The 20,297-nt window shown below is 43.4% G+C and overlaps 1 protein-coding gene across 1 annotated transcript in view; it reads left to right on the top strand.

The window, feature by feature from the left end:
• lingo1a (leucine rich repeat and Ig domain containing 1a) overlaps positions 1–14,315 on the top strand; it is a 52,997-nt gene extending 38,682 nt beyond the window's left edge. Inside the window, exon 2 of the mRNA XM_083763792.1 lies at positions 11,292–14,315. Coding sequence (XP_083619918.1) covers positions 11,305–13,173 — 1,869 coding nt within the window. The 5' untranslated portion in view covers positions 11,292–11,304 and the 3' untranslated portion in view covers positions 13,174–14,315. The remainder of the gene's footprint in view (positions 1–11,291) is intronic.
• The last annotated feature ends 5,982 nt before the right edge of the window (positions 14,316–20,297 follow it).

Here is a 20,297-nt window from a genome sequence, read left to right as displayed (position 1 = left end):
TTTTACAATATATGTTCTGGCCGGGTGTCTGAAACTTTGTGGCTGTGTGATTCTGTGTTCCACTACACTGAGCAGATAGCTGCCTAAATGTGCAAGTACGCAAAACCCAACCTGGATGTTCCCCTAACTCTAACATTCAATCATTTTTTATTTATTTTGTATTGTTTGTTTATTTGCGTGTTTTGTTTTTGTATGCACAAAACAACCATTTATCTTGTGAGGGCCAGGAAATTCAGGTCCTCACAAGTTCTACTATAATTGTGGGGACATTTTGCCTCTCACAAGTAAAGTAAGTGTGTTCTGTGTGTGTGTGTGTGTGTGTGTGTGTGTGTGTGTGTGTGTGTGTGTGTGTGTGTGTGTGTGTGTGTGTGTGTGTGTGTGTGTGACTGCGTGTGTGACTGCGCGTTTGTGTGTGGTGACCTTGCCAGAGTAATACAATAGGCCGGTGGTCGTGGAGCGGAAAAGTTTAAAGGTCATGCTAGCAGAGTGCTATAATGAGGGATTTACGGTTGGAATTACATTCGCAGTGGAAAAAAGCTGTCAGAACAGCCAGCGGCAACTTTGTGCTTAACAGAGAATTGCATTGTTAAGTCTTCACTGGGAAGAGAACATGCTGATGGCTCACCCACTTAATCCATGTAGCACATTCATCCACAGGCATGAGATATGGCTTTCTGAACCTGGCACACATTATGACCTGTTGTGTCACATGTTCGCCCAGCTGTCCAAATCAGTGTTTCCCAAACATTGTCTTTTATGGCTTGTGAGGAAATATCCTTTTCATAGCGAAATAATAGCACACATGCTCACAATGCAAGACGTTATGAGCTTGAAGATACTGTAGGCTGTTTTCACTATTAAAAGTTTTGTAAAGTTTGGGTCCCTGTATAACCGCCCAAAATATACCCCTGGCCAAATGGTGTCAGCTTTCTCAATGTGTGTGTGTGCTTGCTTGCGTGCGTGCGTGTGTGCTTGCGCGCATGCGTGCGTGTGTGCGTGTGTGTGTGTGTGTGTGTGCTGCATGCATGCGTGCGTGTGTGTTTGCACTCATATGCCAGCAATATATGCAAATTGTTCCAGAATCGACCATCAACATCATGCAAATGCAATACTAATGCAAACAGAACAGGGGAGGCGGGGAGAGGCGGATTGTGTGTGTGTGTGTGTGTGTGTGTGTGTGTGTGTGTGTGTGTGTGTGTGTGTGTGTGTGTGTGTGTGTGTGTGTGTGTGTGTGTGTGTGTGTGTGTGTGTGTGTGTGTGTGTGTGTGTGTGTGTGTGTGTGTGTGTGTGTGTGTGTGTGTGTGTGTGTGTGTGTGTGTGTGCAGAAGGATGGTGTAACCCACCCACACCTCCCAGATCATCCCAGGAGAGGAGCTGACGAGGCAGTTTGGAGGCTGCGAGGCATCAGGCTCCCGTGGGGCTTTTCAACACGTTTGTGCTGCTGCTGCAGATAGACACATAGGCTACTGTAGATGGATGGATCGATAGATAGATAGATAGATAGATAGATAGATAGATAGATAGATAGATAGATGGATAGGTGGATAGGTGGATAGATGGATAGGTGGATAGATGGATAGATGGATGGATGGGTAGGGAGGTGGATAAACTGGCATCAGCATTTGTCGACTGGGATTTCCCTCTCCTGCGGCTCTCTCTGGAGGCTTGCAGGTATTTAAGCAGGGCTCAGTGTCGATACGTTGTGACAGGTGGTCAAACCAGTGGCTATAATATGGCTTTCTCTTCATCAGGTATATAAGTCTTGTCTTCCCTGATAGCCTTATTATTCCTCCTCCTTGCTCCTCGTCGTTTTGTTTTGCAGAGCTTATAGGGATGTTACAGCAAGGTGAACTCGATTTGGACTCTATTTCTTCCAGAAGGAGAAAAGTATATACGTTTTGCTGTGGCATAGGGCTGGCCTGTATATGCCTGTTATTTCAATATCTTTACGAGAGACAAGATATCGGCTGGGATTTTGGACTTCATAACATCGAGATATGACATACACGTAAGTGTTGTCTTGTCCTTAGTTCACCCCCAAAAAATACACATTTTGTTTTTATCAATTACACACCACACAAATTTATTGAGTTATTTAATAATTTGATAACTGGGGGAATCTCTGGTAGAAAAGAATGATCTCTCTGTTTTGTATTGTGTTGTGTTCCACAGTAATAGTCCTCTCATTGTATACAAGCTGTTCTAGATAGCACAATATTTTCTCCAGTAAACTATTTTTTGGGGGGATGAAAATACATTGTACTTCTGTGTAGAAGAAATGTCTTCTGTGTGAGATCACTGTGGACTGTAGCTACTTTATTGACAGAGTTGACACCCTGGAGCATATCTATGTATACAATAGAGTAGCCTATGTCTCCAGGGTCCTGGTCCCAGCCTCAGAAACAGACTGGCTCGCAGCCAATATGTTTACATCACAACATGTAACTGCGTATCGTGCTAGCCGGCTAACGTTAGCTAGCTTAAGGCACATGTCACTATGTGTCAAGTACAGTAGCATGTGCTGTGGAGACAGGAGATAACCTATTCTGTCCAGTGCAGCTTGTCAAGTCAGGCCGTCGGCTGCTCAGTGCGGGCACTTGCACTTGCCTAACGGCTCGGCCGGGCATGCCTGCCCTGTTGTCAAAGTGACATGATAAAAACCACAGTGATAGGTGTGTGGGAACTGGGGAACATAATATAATAGGACCACGTACTGTACGTCCCCAGACTCCCCACGTCAGGGTTGAAAGATTTAGCAAGAGAAACAAGCGGCCGGCCAGATACTTTACATCGGCTATTTGAAAATAGCAGATCTACAAGCTTAATAATAATAATAAGGATAATAATTAAATAAAGAATAATGCCATCATACATTACATGTAGATTCATTCAAAGTGGCGCATCATCCATCCAGCCATTCCTGGTTTGGTCAATTTAACAGCTACTGCTGCTGTGTTCAGAGAGAGAGAGAGAGAGAGAGAGATGTAGGCCTGTGTTCTATCTTCTTTCAGCCTCAATTAATAGTGCTTCTCTGTGGGGCAGAAACAGACACCCTGATTGGAGTGAAGAATTGCATTAAGAGCCATGTGCCTGCGAGCAAATGATAACAGTGGATCATTAACAAAACGCAGCCATAAATGTTTAACCATAGCTAGCATTTTTCATATTAATGTGTCCTCCCCTTCCCCTGTGTCTTCACACATTTGCCAGTTGTGATTTTAAACTAGGGGAGCCATATGCAATATAAATTCCTCAGTGTTACTTTAAATTTGAGAGTATAGAAATACTCAAGTCAACTAAAAAGTACGTCAACGTAAGTACAGTAGTCATTAAGTAAATGCAATACTTTCATGGGTAGTCTCTGTCTGTCTGTCTGGGATTAGGACTTAATCACAGTCTTGACTGGGTGTCAGTGTCACTGCTAATGGACTTAGACTTACTCAGTGCTAGCAGGTTGCCCCATACTCACCCCACAGCGAGCCTGCTTGTGCCGTGCCGTGCCTCAGTCAATAGTAAACAAACCCAACATATACAGTAAGGGTGCACATTTCTAATGTGATCATTTAAGGACTTTTTGTAATACCTCTAAAATAAAATAAAAAATATAATAATAATAATAATAATGCCTCACATTGCGAGGCGTTGTGAGCTTGTATTTCAGCTGTTTTCACAATATTTAAAGGTAGAACCAAGTAAAACCAAATATAATGTCTACAAGTGCTTGTCAGGGTGGGGGGAGTGCGGGACCCATCCAGTTCAATTATCATTATTTTGATGTGCCATGGCCTGGAACGTTTGGTGTTGATATTTAGTCTTCTGTTGATACATCCCAGCATTACCCGTCTGTCTCAGAGATGAGACAAAATGTTATTGATGACCGGGAAGAAATTAGGTCAAAGAACCAACAAGGGATAAGATCACAAGGTAACCTATTGCAGAAAATAAGTGCAATAAACAGTGCAACTGTGATTTGAGGTGTATTCTCAGGGAATTATCAGTACGATCAGTTATTTACGTCATCGTTTTTACAGATGGCCACTAATGTTATCAGACGACTGGCGTTCACATTAGATGGCTCCTGTTTGAAACAACATGTGCAAAAACTGTTTGTCTACAATGCATACTGAATGTGTACTGTAGTGTTTCACATAACAGTATAGTGTGCACAATGAGTTAGGGCTGGGCGAAATTACTTCAAATCAAGAACACACACAAAAAAAAAGAAAGAAAAATTCCATGTCTATGGGAACGCAGTTTTTAGAATCGTAATATCTCAGATTCTTGTTTTTGGATCAAAACAAGCTTGATTTGCGCCTCATTTCTCTAAACGATATGATCGGCGGTTACAAAATGTATATGTTATGAATTAAATAACATTTGCTCCTGTTACATAGCGATTATTCACTTTCTGATTTTCGGTTTCCGGGTGCAATGGCTTTCAAAATAATAGGGTCGTTCATAGAAAATGAACTAACGGCGGTCCTGGAGTACACAATTCAGCCACCAGATGGGGGTGGTGGCGGCGAGTGAGTTAAAATGTGCCTTGATTATTATGATATATTTCTTAACAAATATAGTGAAAATAGCAGATCAGCAAGCACACAACGCTTCGCAATGTGACGGGTGGTGAGCTTTAAGATCTACAAAAATCTGAAAAAATGTTTGGTGCAGAGGGGAAAGAAGGCCCAGTATAATAGGCCATTGAGAGACTCGGCTCAACAGAGTGTACATAGGGTTTAAGTGGTTGGATTACCAATATGCCCAGGGCTTCACTTACAGTAGTTACTGTGGGCTATCATATCATATATCACTGCTGTCAGGTGGAAACCTTGTATGTCCAAAATAATTTGTATTCAGATAATGGAAAGAAATGTGCTGTGTTCCAATGGGTCCAATGCAGTTGTTATTTAGTCATTGTTTGATGAAGTAGGCAGGAAAAATAATACATATATGGAGATATGAGGGTTCCACCCGACGGTGACAATGTCATTATACATACCTATCATGTGAAAGTGCATTGCGTTGAGAAAGCAAAGGCATCTCCCAGCCAGGCAGGCTATATAGGGCTTCCATCAACATAGGTTAAAGGGAACGGTCGTGGGAGAATGAGAGCATATGACAGCAGATTGGAAGCACCATGAAGCACAGAGTGGCAGCCAAGCATGCCTTAGATCTGGGGTGTGTGATCTCCGAGACGGGGCAGTCATCTCGGGGTTGATTTGATACGGCATTTGGCTTGATTACGATGTTATCGTCAAATCCCCTCATTTGACCTCTGACCCCGGAGGGAATCAAATGTAAAAATTGAGTGACAGAGCGGGGAGAAATGACCCTATGAAACCCCCCCCCCCCCCCCCCCCACCGATTCTTCTGGTGAGTTTTATGTCCAGTTAGCCCAGTGCTCCCCAGATAAGGACGAGAGATAACGCGCAAGCGACCCAGAATGGCTTTGCCACGTCGCTCCTTAATTAAGTGTCCGCCATAACAATATTGATTTCTTTCCCTCTCCTCTCGCCTTTTTGCAGTCCCTTTCTGTCACATGCCACGCGGCCTATTAAAGCTACTGAAGCGAGAAACTGCACTTTATCTTTTTGCACAAACATTCTCCACCACCCGCCATGATGCAGAGGGAGGGTCAGTGAGGATAGTTAGCCGTTGACCTTGAGAGACAGGACAGGTTCAGCTGCTTAGCACGCTGGGGAATTCTGGCCAAGTTGACTGACAGCGGGGATCTTAAATTGACAGGTGTCACTGTCACTGTCACCGAGCGACATGCATGTCTCAGGTGGTTTGTGAGAACGTGGTGTACTGTATATAGTACAACACTGTGTGTTGAGGTTTTCTACCATGTAACGCTTATTTTAAACTGTTAATAATGTTAATAATAATATGCAGTACAGGGTCAAAATGGGCATAACAATAGGCTATATTACATTATCATATATTATATTTATATTGAGCTCATTGCTGAATTGTTTTCATTTTCATTTTCAAAGCCATTAAGAGTCACATTATTATTGTATCAATATCGCAATGACCGATCAATATTGGTCAATATCGGTGAAAAAATATCAGAATAATTTCGATATCGATATTGCATTTTTAATGAAATATCGGCCAATATCGATATGCTATACCGATAGTATCATGCATCGCTACTTAATGACATGCCCAAAATAGGGATGACAGGGTTAAGGCAGTTAATGTCCTTTTTGGTGAAACATATTGTATTTTTAGGATCAGCGTATTTGCCAATCAGCAGAGCAGCTGTGCAGGGATGCACCTTTGTGACTCATGGTGTGCTGCATAGTGACACACAAGGTGTCTGGTGACAGCTGAACCTCATTTCTAGTGTAATGAGAACAGCTGGACAATGCAGACTATAGTTTACACATGACTTCTACCTGCAAAGTTCAGCAATGGCTGCCTTTTTTTCTGTCAACCTTTTTTTGTACTTTAAGTTTACTTGTGAAACTCTGAGTGGACACACCACTCAGAGGTTAATGCAACAAAAGAAAACAGGACACCACAAGTCCATTGCAAGCTCGCACGCCTAAGAAACAGAGCAGCTTGTTGCAGAATCTTCTGTCTTGATGTTGCCAGGCCGGTCTGCCTTCAACCAGGGGTGGTTCTAGCCTGCACCACTAGGGTGGGCTGGTAGAATATTTGGGGGCACAGGCGGAAACATTTTGGGGAGTCAAATCCCTACCAAACTCCCGAAATGCACAGAAAACTATGCTATCATCATATCAGTTTATCTGTGTTGTGGTCTGAACTCTTCTCTGTTGTGCACATTTTGCGAGCCGTCGGCCCGTCACAGTATCTCCCTCCATCTCGCTAGTCACAACCGACTACCGAGAGACTCTCCTTTTGCGTTGTGTTCAGGTGGGTCTAAAAATGTTGCCCACCCAATCAGAAATGATAAATTGTACTGATATTCTAGAACCGGCCTTGCCTTCAACTCACCTGGATGGACAGATAGAGAAAAGCCGCAGTTACAGTTTCAAGCATTTACCTGCTTCAAAAAGACACACAGGCAGACACAAAGTTAGTGTGTTCAGCTGTGCAATGTGCACACAATCACATCTGGTGTGCCCACAACTGTGGGAGGGGAGAGGCATGGTGAATATCTGCTCACAAAGAATATGTTGATTAATGCTAATGCATGCTAATGCACCTTTCCTGAGACAGCTGAATTTCAGATAGACCTGCAGTTGCATCCCGAACTGATTATATACTGTGTTATATTATTATATACGATAATAATTTAACCTTACGGATTCATTTTGTTTAATTTTACGTTCTCAAAAGTATTGTTAAACATCTGCATTACTTAATTTACAAGAACTCTACACAATTAGAGAATGTAGAAAGGATTGTTATTTTAGATTTTTTTGCCTGTTATATGTCCTATGGCCAGATCAATACAGCATGGAATTGTGGACAAAATGGTATCCAACAATACCAAAATACCAAATGCCAAATTAATGTGATATGAAAAAGGTAAAAATAAATTAACCTTATGTATATATATATATATATATATATATATACATACAGTTCCTAAAGAAGTGTAGTGTCAACTGTCAAGTTCAACATAATAATTGACAGTTGAAATAGTAAAGGTACTGACCCAAACAAGGCAAAACATGACCAAACAGCTGAAAAAGATAAGAGAAAGATTGGTGCAAGAAGTCAAAGGCAAGTCTCCACACAACGGTGAGCGATCAAATCTAAAAATCACATCTGTGTGAAGTGAGGGCCCCTCTTATTATCGTACATCATCATGCCGTAACATGTCGACTTGCTCAGACACATATGACGAAAATTCATTTCATAGCATTTCATGTTTGTGTTAGGACAGAAATCTACACTATAGCTGAACATAGGAGGGGATAGTGCCCCTCAATAAAGAGAAGTTCACCTGTGCGTTTTGAACAGAGAACGAAAGAGAGACTTTGTTCTTCCATTTTAACAGCCTATCAAACTGCCCCGGCCGCGCGTCGTACAGTCCATGTTAATTTTCACCCATTTGCTTTCTCCAGCATATCTGCTCGCTCAGCGTTGCAAAGCACATGGTGATTTACACTCCATGATTCACTCCAAACTATCCAATATATAACTCATGCCGGCATAGTCCTTTTTACATAAAGAAACGAGGAGTGGCAGCGCAACATTTCTGCAGGGATGAAAATCAATTGTAATTATATTGTTAATGGGGGGTGGAGCAGAGGTGGTTGAGGTGAGTCGGGTTGCATTGGAGTGGGAGACAGATGGTGCAGAAATTAGATAGTGTTTGTTTATTCGCTCCTACAAGGGCTGTGTCTGTCTGTCTGTCTGTCTGTCTGTCTCTGTGTGTCCACTTCTCGGACTGTGCGGCGGGGTCTATATTTTACAGTGAGGGATTGGCCAGCGGCAGGCAAATATGTCACGCTCAACACCATCACTCTTCCAAGCCCCTCCACCCAACATGCATGTACGCAAGCACACACGCACGCACAGCTACACGTAAACACTCACACACCTACAGAACACGCAAACACAGCACACACACACGCACACACTTCTACAGTATGACATGCAAACTCACTCTCACCCACAGACACACACACACACACACTCAGACACACACACGGAAGCACATAAGCACACTCGGAACCACGCACGCAAATACACACATCAAATACACGTACGCACGCAAATACACACACGCAAATACACGCACGCAAATACTGTACACGCGCACACACACACACACACCCCTAACTCCATTGATACTGCTAATTGGCCCGCTCAGGTTGCATTTAAACACCTAAAACACATTGTATCACACATTGTATCATAAGGTTGAGTGTGCGTATGTGTGTGCACATGCATGCGTGCGTGGGCACGTCTATAGGCTTGTGAAAGGTGCAGTATGTCGACTGCTAAATAATATTCAGCAGAGCTCTGTGGCTGCAGAGCCTGTATGAGAAAAGGAGGAGAAATGGCTGCGATAGTCATGTGATCTCGCTGTAGACGTGCCAGTCTCCCTGCGCACCTTCCCTGCCTGTCTGTCTGAACCCTCTATCTGTCTGCGGTGACACGGCGCCAGATTGGATCAGCTTCTGAAAAATGCGAACTCCCCCTCGTCTCTGTTTGAGGGGAGCGCCATTTCATATGAAGAGAGATGATGCCGTGCGCGGGGTGATTGATCAGTCCGGGGGGGGGGGGACAGTGGTGATGGGGGCGACGGGAATATATGTGTGCCCCGTGTGGGGGAATTGAAGTGTGTGCAAGCCGTGACTGACACAGAGTGAAAGCCAACACCAGGCAGGTTATTAGGATTCTTTGGCCTGTGATGCTGTGATTCATCAGCAGGGTAGGCTACAGTATAGCTACCGTGCCTACAAGCGTATTCTCATATACACATTGTATATACACAATATCTCATGCAGCATATCAGCCCTTATTAATGTGTTTTAACTTTTAATATTCTTTATTATAGTATCACGCTGTGTTGTGTTGTATCGCGTTGTGTTGCGTTTGGCAAAGAGAACCTTGTGTCGAGGACATTTTTAATCTAGTATAAACCTCTGGGGATGTGCTGTCAATTACGTAACCTATATATAGGGTTTAGGTGGTTAATCACGTACACATTTATTTTATGTTGAATGTTATGAAGTTCAACCGAGGTTGAACTTTTATACTGCCATAAAAGCCCTGTCTTTCGACAAAATATCCTTGGCATTCTCCATTATGCGTGCACATACCTTATTCCTCCCCGTAACCTCCCAGCAGCTGGGAGGTACAGTACAAAGCATTACAACTTAGGCATTTACTGTAGCAGACTCTCTTAACCAGAGTGACTTTAAAAATTCAGAGTTGCACGGCATGACCTCGGTGCGAGGGCTCAGAGTGCCATTACAAATAATCGCTTCAAAGTATGTTAGGATGTTGCACTTACAAATCACTCTGTCATAATACCGTAGATAAATGTCTGAATTGTAAATTGCATATAATTGTACATTTTGTTTGACGTCAAACAAACAACCTATCATGTACATAACAGACAGACATAAATTAAATATAGTGGGGCTTAGCTGCAAGAACTACATCGATATGATGTGAAATGATACGGAATCGGATGCTGATGCCTTTGCACCTGCAGCTTCCTTGCAGCCATCAGCCCTTCCCATCAGTTGAGCCATGGGGAGCCGCCCTGCGTCTGAGAAGCCCTTTGAAGCCGTGTGGAGCCACGTGAACGATGCAGAATTCAAACGTGTCAGCACTCTCCATTATGCGAGCACATACCTTATTCTCCCCGTAACCTCCCACCCTCATTCATTCTGGCCGCGGCGGCATGAATATTGCAGAAGGGGCACTCATGCACTCCATTCTGTTTGGAACTGTGTCACACGCGGATGGCAACACTTTACATTTTATCGCTCATGGGATTGCTGACTGAGTGAGGTGGAGTGGCAAATAGCCACCGTGCGTTAAGGGAGAGCAGTATTTTAATAAAAGAGAGCAGTATTTTAATAAAAGGGAGCAGTATTTTAATAAAAGGCATCTATCTGTCCAGTCCTACATTTCTGTCAAATATATAATATGACAAGCTACGGCGTAGCTTGTCATATTAATATATCTGACAGAAAATGTAAGATTCGATAACAAAGTATATAGTACTATGTCAAACACACTGTGTGCTTGAGTGATGCAAAATTGAAGACTCAATACTTCCACCACCTGATGCACGCACACACACGCGTGCACCCGTGCGTGCACACACATGCACACACACACAAGCAAAAACAAGCACACTTCCTTCACACAGATAGAGATATAACAATAACGTTCACATGCGCTACGTTCAATAATGAGATAATGTGGCAGCAACAAGAAAACAGAGCCTTTGTTTTAGTTGCTTTGTGTACTTATTTGGCACGCTGGCACATTTCAATCTTTTGAAATCTGCAGTGGATTATTATTCATTATATTGAAGGCTTTCTAATGGAACACTTTATTCTCTAAGGCATCTTGCCATACAGTACATACACACATGCCACCGCCAAGTTTAATTTCCTCGGTTTTAGTTCCGCCTTCAGTCTTGCATTGTCTGCTCTTCATGCGGAACAAATTATAACACGACTCTTAATTCTCAGACAGCTTTGAAGTTCCAAGTTTTATTTCCATACCTGTCCCCTTTCTATTTCAGTTATCTCACCTATACTCTCTTTTGTTATGTTTTTTATTTCCCGGTTTCATTTTACATGGCTAAATGTCTTTTCCTTCTGTCTGTGTGTCCGCAGGTAACCGTTGAAGATGGTGTCTGGAGAAGCGAACGGGCACAGCTTCTTCGTGGCGTGCTGGCAGCCCATCCTCATTCTGATGCTGGGTTCCGTGCTGTCGAGCTCGGCCACGGGCTGCCCATCCCGCTGCGACTGCAATGTCCAGGAGCGATCTGTGCTGTGCCACCGCAAGAAGCTCATGTCCGTGCCCGAGGGCATCCCACCAGAGACCCGCCTGCTGGACCTCAGTAAGAATCGGATACGCACCATCAACCCCGATGAGTTTGCGGCGTTTCCGAACCTGGAGGAGCTGGAGCTCAACGAGAACACCATCTCCAGCATCGAGCCCGGGGCCTTCAACAACCTGTACGGCCTGCGCGCGCTGGGCCTGCGGAGCAACAAGCTCAAGCTCATCCCGCTGGGCGTCTTCACGGGGCTGAGCAACCTGACGCGGCTGGACATCAGCGAGAACAAGATCGTCATCCTGCTGGACTACATGTTCCAGGACCTGTACAGCCTGCGCTCGCTGGAGGTGGGCGACAACGACCTGGTCTTCATCTCCCACCGGGCCTTCCACGGCCTGAGCAGCCTGGAGCACCTGAGCCTGGAGAAGTGCAACCTGTCCCAGGTGCCCACGGAGGCCTTCGCCCACCTCCACAGCCTGGTCACCCTGCGGCTGAGGCACCTCAACATCAACGTGGTGAGGGACTACTCCTTCAAGAGGCTGTACCGACTCAAGGTGCTGGAGATCGCCAACTGGCCGTATCTGGATACCATGACCCCCAATTGTCTCTATGGATTAAACCTGACGTCGCTCACCGTGGCCAACAGCAACCTCACCACCATCCCGTACGTGGCGCTGCGCCACCTGGTCTACCTGCGCTTTCTCAATCTCTCCTACAACCCCATCCACACCATCGAGGGGAACAAGCTTCACGACCTCCTCCGTCTGCAGGAGTTTCACCTGGTGGGCGGGAGGCTCGCCATGATCGAGCCGTACTCCTTCCGCGGCTTGAACTACCTGAAGATCCTCAACGTGTCGGGTAACTCTCTCAGCACGCTGGAGGAGTCGGCCTTCCACTCGGTGGGGAACCTGGAGACGCTGGCGCTGTACGACAACCCGCTGGCGTGCGACTGCCGCATGCTGTGGGTGTTCCGACGGCGCTGGAGGCTCAACTTCAACCGGCAGCAGCCCACGTGCGCCTCGCCAGAGTTCGTCCAGGGGAAGGAGTTCAAGGACTTCCCGGACGTCCTGCAGCCCAACTACTTCACCTGCCGCAAGTCGCGGATTCGCGACCGCAAGGCCCAGCAGAAGTTTGTGGACGAAGGGGCGATCGTCCACTTCTCCTGCCAGGCGGACGGCGACCCGGCGCCCGTGATCATGTGGCTGTCGCCACAGAAGAAGTACATCACGTCCAAGACCATCGGCCGCGTCTCTGTGCTGCCCGACGGCACGCTGGAGGTCCGCTACGCCCAGATCCAGGACAACGGCACGTACGCGTGCGTCGCCAGCAACGCCGGCGGCAACGACACCGCCCTGGCGCACCTGCACGTCCACAGCTACTCCCCCGACTGGCCGCACCAGCCCAACAACAAGACGTTTGCCTTCATCTCCAACCAGCCGTCAGAGAACGGAATCGGTGGGACCGGCGGAAACGGCACGCGGGCCAACGCTCCGTTCCCGTTCGACATCAAGACACTGATCATCGCCACGACCATGGGCTTCATCTCCTTCCTGGGTGTGGTTCTGTTCTGCCTGGTTCTGCTCTTCCTCTGGAGCAGAGGGAAGGGCAACACCAAGCACAACATCGAGATCGAGTACGTGCCGCGCAAGTCGGATGCCGGGGTGAGCAGCAGCACCGCGGCGGACGCTCCGCGTAAGTTTAACATGAAAATGATTTAAGGTGGAAATCCCCCCCCGCTGTTGAGGATTTGACTTGCTACTTTTGAAACGTTTGAAAAGAGAAGAAGATAAAAAAGGATGAATGGAGAATTATAAAGACACAATTACAAAGTTTCCCTCTCTCTCACCTACAAACCTGTGGATCCCTGGTCTAGTGATGGTAGTTATCTGTTTTATTTTTTGGGTTTTTTTCCCTGACTGAAGCACTGGGCATATGATGGGGAAAAAATGAAAATGGAAAAAAACAACAACAAAACAACAAAAACAGAAAGCACAGTTGATGCGAACAGTTTCTACAAAGGCGGGTTTTGTTATTTTTCATGTGGATTTATTTGGGGAACGTAATGACGAAAACACGTACGTCTCTGTTCCTAACAGCCAGAATGTAAGAGAGCGCAGATCATCGTTTTGGCCATTGCTGAATGCTGTCTTTGTATTTTGTCTGTATTTTTTATTATTTTTATATATTTTTTTTATGTTGTTGTTTTTTTTTATACTTTTCCCAGCATAGGTAATGTTTGTATTTAAAAGGGAAGACAGATATTTCTATAGGTTGGAGAGCACATTCAGGCAGTGTTGTGTGATAACTTTTGTACTTGCCTTTCATTTAAATTGGGAGTGAGACACACCTGTGGGATGATATTGTGCTGTAGGCTACCATCCTGTCTGTTACACGCACAGCTCAACGGACGTTGGTCTTTGAAAATAGTTTTCTTTCCAAGAAATGTGTCGGTGTAACACAAGATATCGTAATGTAACGTAACGTAACATAGAAATATTTTGTTCCAAATGATTAGAACCAGATCACTGAATAGAGTGGAGGACATAGGCTACAGTAAATACTGTATCATTGATAGATTAAATGTCAAACTGATGAATGAATATGAATGAATCCATATAACGGCCAAGAGAGAATATTGACCACTGCAACATAGGAGGGCTTCCCAAATGCCTGGTTTACACAGCTGATTCCAATTTCAAAAGCACAACGCTGATCAGCACAGATTTCACTAAGAACCATGTATTTCACATGGCACCATGTAACTACCATCTGTGCTATTACAATATGATCACCTATTCTAAGCACATGGATGATGGACGGATATCAAATCAAATCAAATCAAACTTTATTTATATAGCACATTTACATCGACCGAGGTCGAACCAAAGTGCTTCACATTACAGAGCATAATAACATACACAGAGGCAACAGAAAGAAGGGGATAGAATATAGCATTATTTCAATGTATAAGAGAGCAAAATGTAAAATACAATAAGCAGTACATGGGAACATCGTACATGGGTAGACTTAAATTAAAAGCGAATGAGTCTTTAATAGGGATTTGAATTTGGATAGGGAGGAGGTTTGGCTCCACACAGACACACAGATAACTCTGATGTGTCATCATCAGAGTTATCTCATGGACACCCACTTCCATCACATCAGAAAGCTCGGCATCTCATCCCAGAACTAGCTTTGCCCACAATTTAAACCACTATACAGTGCCATTGCTTTGACATAACCTCTAACTTTTGCACTATTTTTTTTTTCTGGAGACCAAACATATGTAAATAAAGGAGACAATAATACAATAAAAAGGTACAATACAATTTGACTTGGCATGTACAGTAGCCCAATATCTACTGACAGATTCAGCTTCATGCACGTTTAAGTTTCATACGTCAGGCCAATCATACTTCCTCAGCCCAGAGGATGATGGAGAGAATACATTTTTAATCCATGCCAAGAAAAATAAATCCCAAATTCAGCGCATGTATAGGCTACTGTTTGTCTTGAAACATCTAGTTATGCTCTCAATACCGCAACCGGACGCTGTCAGGAAACATAAGGATCTGTGTTTGCAGTGGGACATCTGTAATGGCTACCACTGTATCAAATGTAACTGACATGATACACAAATACTTGGCACGTGCACTCCCACTCTTCATTTCTGCTTTAATAGCCCAGGCCTTTTCAAAATGCACTTCATAGGTTACAGTTGAATGGTATAATTCAGTGCGTCACATGTTTGTGGGGTCATTAAAAGCTTGTTCAGATCATAATAATGTGCTCCTCAACCTGTTCGATGTTTTTTTTTTCTTTTTTTTCAATCCAGCGTTGTTGGTGGTTGTCGATTTCTTTAAATAATTTTCTGTACAATTGTTTAATGATATTGATAAACTGTTCATAGCATCATAGCTACCCCCACGAAAGCCAGGGAAATATTTACCGGAACAATATTTCCTGCTGTGTAATCACATCTAAAACATGTGCGGTGTCAACGGAGGACAGGAGAAGAACTGCCTGAACTCTACAAACAGCATTGTTTCAATGCTCTGGATATAAATCCTTTTTTTGTTTGTTGCTATCCTCGTTTCAACTAGTCCACACAAAGCGGACAGCTGGACCTCTGGATTTGAGTGTGTAGAGAAGATTAAGAAAAAAAGGGGAAAAAAAAGAAAAGAAAACTGACTAAAGTTATTTACGGTGGCTGACGTCACAGACACAACCGGGCCGGAATGTGGTTTGGAAGTCTACGGTACTGAATCTGCAGATGGTCAGAGAGAGAGACACACACACAGATGGATTCACTGGTGAATGGAGATATCTGGCACAGCTTGTGTTAATTCCCTTCTTTCCAGAAAGGAATAGAACAGGGGGGGGGGGGGCGGAATAAACTCCAGCAGGGGATACAGAGCTTTCTGGAAGCTCTGTATCCTCCCCTTTTTCTGATTATGAATGCTCTCTCGGTTTTCAAAATGTGGCTACTGTACTCAAACCCCCGTCCAATCCACAACCCCGTTGTCTCAGCCCCCGAGATGACAAATGGGATTTTCATTTCATTTATCTTGTTGCTTTTTTTTTCTCCTTCTCCTTCTTGACCGCTGGACTATGTCGAAACATGTAGTCAAAGCCAACTTTTTACAAAAAAAGAGATAAAATAAAAGATATTAACATAAAAAAAGAGATAAATCTATGGGGAAAAAAATAACATTCAAATTGTTCTGTGCAATAAAGGTAACATGCAGATTTTCTTTTTTTTAATTAACAAAACATTTTGTTGATGTTGAATTGTTGAGAATATGGTATGTTGTATTAAACAATCTATGGAGTTTTTTAAACACATGCTAAGTATCATCTTTCATTTTTTAAGTTTCACAGTATTTTACTATTTTCCCTAACCCAATGATTACTGACGCTTACAGAAGGGACACATCCACCTGTTGTAAGAGTGACGATGGAGGGACGGATAGATCATCAGCTCTACCTCCACCTGTAAGCTAACTGCCGCTCCCCAGTGTTCACATTTAACATCAAATGCTGTTCGTTTATGTCTTTTCCCCCCAACTCTGATGATGATGATTATTATAATTATTATAATTTATTTGCAGATTAATCTGTTTTCAGATCAGTGTTGTTTTTGGCAGCAAAATTAGATTTTAGTTTTAATCATAGTCTTTTGAATAGTATTCATTTAGTTTTAGTCACATTTTAGTCACCTGGAATGTCTTGGTGTTAGTCTAGTTTTATTCGACTAAATGTCATGAGATGTTAGTCGACTAAATCGACAGTTGATTTAGTCGACTAAAATGTATTTTGGCAGGCCTTGATGCCGTCGTAACAGCTGATTTTACACCGAAAATAGCCGATCTACAAGCCCACAACGCATCGCAGCGTGACACGTTGTGAGCTCGTAGATCTGCTAAAATGACTTACCGGTATACTGGATCTCTTGTCCACTATAGTGGACTATAGACTAACATTTTAGTCTAGTTTTTATTGTCAATATATTTTGTCTTAGTTTTAGTCATCATAGCTTAGTTTTAATTTATTAGTTTTCGTCAGTAAAAAAAGGTATAAATTATAGTCGACAGGTTTCGTCTTAGTTTTAGTCGACGAAAACAACACTGTTTCAGATCCATGCTGAGTGCATCTCTCAATCCATGAACAGTGGTCGAAAAATAACTCAAATGTTTCAGTTAAGTAAAAGTACCGTATCAATACTGCAATGTATATTGTATACTCTGTAACAAGTAAAAGTCTCGACTTCAAAATGTACTTGAGTAAAAGTACCAAAGTATTGGCACCAAACTGTACTTTGTATAGGGCTAAAGTGGTTAGCCTACTATATGTTTTGTAATGATAATCAAAATCTTCAAAGTAACTACCGGTAGTAACTAAACTTTTTAAATAAATGTAGTGGGGTAAAAGTAAAAGTACTGGGAATTGGAAATACTCAAGTAAAGTAAAAATACCTCCAAATTGTGCAGTAGGCTACTAACATTAAGAAATCTAGAGCAGTGCCCGTTGGGCACGATCGATGCAAGTAATGGTCATTAGTGCATACACCTATCCCAGATTCCCTCCCCACTCAGAATTAGGAGTTTGAATGAATGTAGAATTATGTGCACGATGTCATTTGTATACGTGAGAGGACTTAATTTAACTAGCCTCGGTACCAGGCTTTCATTTTTGTTGGTGCAAAAATTGAAAGCCTGGAGGAACGCATTGGCCGCTCTGGTCTAAAATTGGGAGTCAACCCTTCCGGGTGGGCGTCGCTCCAAATTATGTGACGTAGCGCTGCACTAGGGGGGAGAGGAGGGGCCGGGGGTGACGGACAGATCGATGAGATCCAATCAGGGCGTGCGCAAATCTCAGCCTCGACCCCCCCCCCCCCCTCTAGACCAGAAACCTAACACGTTAGCTCAGGCTAAATTTAACTGACTAAAGCCATTATTTATTTATTTATTTATTTTAAATAAATCACTGGCACACTCTCCAGTGTGCCAGTGATCACCCTCCCCTGTGCCAATGTTGGCGCCCGTGCCCGTTTCCTGTTCACTCAACTCCTTCAACATGGTGGCATATTTCTCTTTTAAACACCAAACGTGATGCTTGTGCTCAGTGTTCAGATGACGGTATCACTCCTCTGGCAAACGTAAAATAAACGAACCAACCATTTCTAGGTTTATATTCCATTAATTTAGCTACTAATTAAAAAGAGGCGTCTGGAGGCGCGAGGTAATTTAAATCACATTCCCACTAATTGCTTGTTTACATGGGAATTGCAAGTCCACTCGTTGTGATTTCTGCTAATTAACCAACATTAGCGAAGGATCAAGGACCAATCGTTACAGAAATATGGCGTTGAGGGGGGTGATTTGCATTGCATATTTCATCAAATGTGAGACACTGAAGCAATTAGTTACCGTAACCGTACCGTAAATTATCTTTTTTTTTTTTTGGTCACACCTACTGTATATACAGTACAGCCACCCAGACTCTCGGCACATTAGAGCAGTGGTTCCCACACATTTGAACTCGTTGAATTCGGTGTCTCCCTGGGACCCAACGTCTAAAATTACATTATCAATGTATTACTGAGGCCTCATTCACATACCAAACACCAATCAAGCAATGTTTGGTCGTGGTTTGATCAAACATTTGTGTTTGATTGCTGATTGCTCCCCCCTCATCAAACACAAATGTTTGGTCAAACCATGTGACTCCCGGCCCAGGCCGTAGCGTAACGGTCTGGACACCGGACTGGTGATCCAGTCGCGGTGTGCCGCGGGTTCGACTCCCGAACCCGACACGGCCTTTACCGCATGTCATCCCCCCATCTCTCTCCCGTTTCCTGTCAGCCTACTATCTGTCCCTTAAAAAATCAATAAAAGGCGTAAGCCGCAAAAAAAACATCTTAAAAAAAAAAAAAAAAAACATGTGACTCCCATTGATAATGAATTGGAGCCGCAATCAAACAGCAATCAGACATCACACACGGACCGAAGATTTGTTGTGTAGGTGTGTACGAAGCCTGAAGCTATATTTAAATAACTGTGAAATAGTGGATTGACTATTTTCACTATTTTATTGTAATTGGCCATTTATTGTGCACATTTTAGGGGGTGAAGTAAATATATAAAAAAAAAACAATAGGAATTTACTTAAGTTGGGCTTAAAAATGGGTTCCGACCCACTGCTTGGGAAACACTGCATTTAGCAGACTGGTACCAGTGACACAGCAGGGGGTCAACACAGTATGTGTAACGGTTACACAGTGTAACAATCCATTCAAGGTACAATGTTTAGACGACATTTTGTTGAACCTGGGAGAATGCATAAACTAAAATGCCTGAAATGTAAATCCAATGACGAGGGGCAGATATTAAAGGACACAATCCGGAGTAAAGGGATCTAGCCTTCCATTTTGAAGGTGACAGGTAATTGATGCGGTGAAGTGTCTATCATGGTATACTTCCACATTCCGCATTTAGCTCATATATGTTCCTTTCTATTTCTCACCACCACACGTGCCTTGCTCATAATTCCATAGGGACTTTTGAGGGCTTTTTTTCTCCATCTTCTTGCTTCTGTTCAAGCAGTATCAAAGCAGACCCATTTATCTTCAGACTTGAGAAGGCAGAACAGAAAATATTTGGGAGGGGGGAGAAAGAGAAGGCTCACTCGGGGACTGATGGAGATTCTGTTGTTTTTGTGCTGTTATGGGATGTGAGCATGATCTCATGGTCGTAGGGGTTGATTAATTCAGACACCTACAGGCCAAGTGTCCTTGTCTCTCCTCTCCTGTCCTCTCCTCCACTGAGCGTGAAAATACAAATGCAACTTTTTCCTCTAAGGACAAAATGCTGTGTCCAGTCGACGTTCCTGTGCATGTGGGCCTATGTTCTTTTATTTCATCTATTTTATTTTTAGACAGATTATTTTAAAGTCATGTGACAGACAATAGGCACTGCTGGAATTCATGCATTGTAGAGATGGAGGCTGAATCATTAGGCACTGGCAGAATTCATGCATTGTAGAGTATATAGATGTAATACATCGATATACTTATTTTTTTAAATTAAAATCGATATTTCGATACAGTTACTACATCGTTACACCCCTAAGATGTATACATTGAACTATATATATATTAAAAAAAGGCAAATAAGTTTAGGGATAAGGGGTGGGGCAAGATATAGCCTTATTAGTTTGTGGATTGGCTATTTGTGACAGAAGGATGGAGTGCATTTGCATGGCATTGCCGTACGACAAAATATAACTCATACTTTACATGTCTTCTGCTCACCGTCATGCATTGCCAAGAGCTTTTGGAACT

Source organism: Protomyctophum parallelum, assembly GCF_964188405.1.
Source record: "Protomyctophum parallelum genome assembly, chromosome: 4".
In the NCBI taxonomy this organism is placed as follows: domain Eukaryota; kingdom Metazoa; phylum Chordata; class Actinopteri; order Myctophiformes; family Myctophidae; genus Protomyctophum; species Protomyctophum parallelum.
This window is presented reverse-complemented; position numbering and strand designations above follow the sequence as displayed.